The sequence below is a fragment of the Sinocyclocheilus rhinocerous genome, unplaced genomic scaffold (genome assembly GCF_001515625.1).
Source record: "Sinocyclocheilus rhinocerous isolate Xijiao unplaced genomic scaffold, SAMN03320098_v1.1 C35542866, whole genome shotgun sequence".
NCBI classification, from domain to species: Eukaryota; Metazoa; Chordata; class Actinopteri; order Cypriniformes; family Cyprinidae; genus Sinocyclocheilus; species Sinocyclocheilus rhinocerous.
Window position 1 is genome coordinate 1 of NW_015755182.1, and position 520 is coordinate 520.

The 520-nt window shown below is 51.7% G+C and overlaps 1 protein-coding gene across 1 annotated transcript; it reads left to right on the forward strand.

The window, feature by feature from the left end:
• Positions 1-12: 12 nt before the first annotated feature.
• LOC107734936 (heparan-sulfate 6-O-sulfotransferase 1-A-like) lies at positions 13-517 on the forward strand (the record flags this gene model as incomplete). The annotated part of the gene is made up of 1 exon (XM_016546799.1): positions 13-517. A coding segment is annotated over exon 1 (471 nt), but the record flags the coding sequence as incomplete, so codon positions are not given.
• Between the last annotated feature and the right edge of the window lie 3 nt (positions 518-520).

Consider the following 520-nt stretch of genomic DNA (forward strand, 5'->3'; position numbering starts at 1 on the left):
TATATGGAGACACCCTAAAAAACAGTCAACCGGGAAATGGTAACACATGAACCTCCTCACTGGAAGGAACATGGTTGAGAGGAGCAGTAAATTTCTGTTCATCGTTGTCGGCTCGGTTCTGTTCATGCTGATTTTGTATCAGTACGTGGCTCCGGGGATGATGAACTTCGGCTCTCCGCACGGGTACATGCTGGAAAACGATGCGGATCTCTTCCCGACTCCTGATCCACATTACGTGAAGAAATTCTATTTCCCCATCAGGGATCTGGAGCGGACTGTGGATTTTGAAATCAAAGGGGATGATGTGATCGTGTTCCTCCACATCCAGAAGACCGGAGGCACCACGTTCGGGAGGCACCTGGTCCAGAACGTCAGGCTGGAGGTTCCGTGCGACTGTAGACCGGGACAGAAGAAGTGTACCTGTTACCGACCCAATAGGAAAGAGACCTGGCTCTTCTCTCGGTTCTCCACCGGATGGAGTTGTGGCTTACACGCGGACTGGACCGAACTGACCAACTGC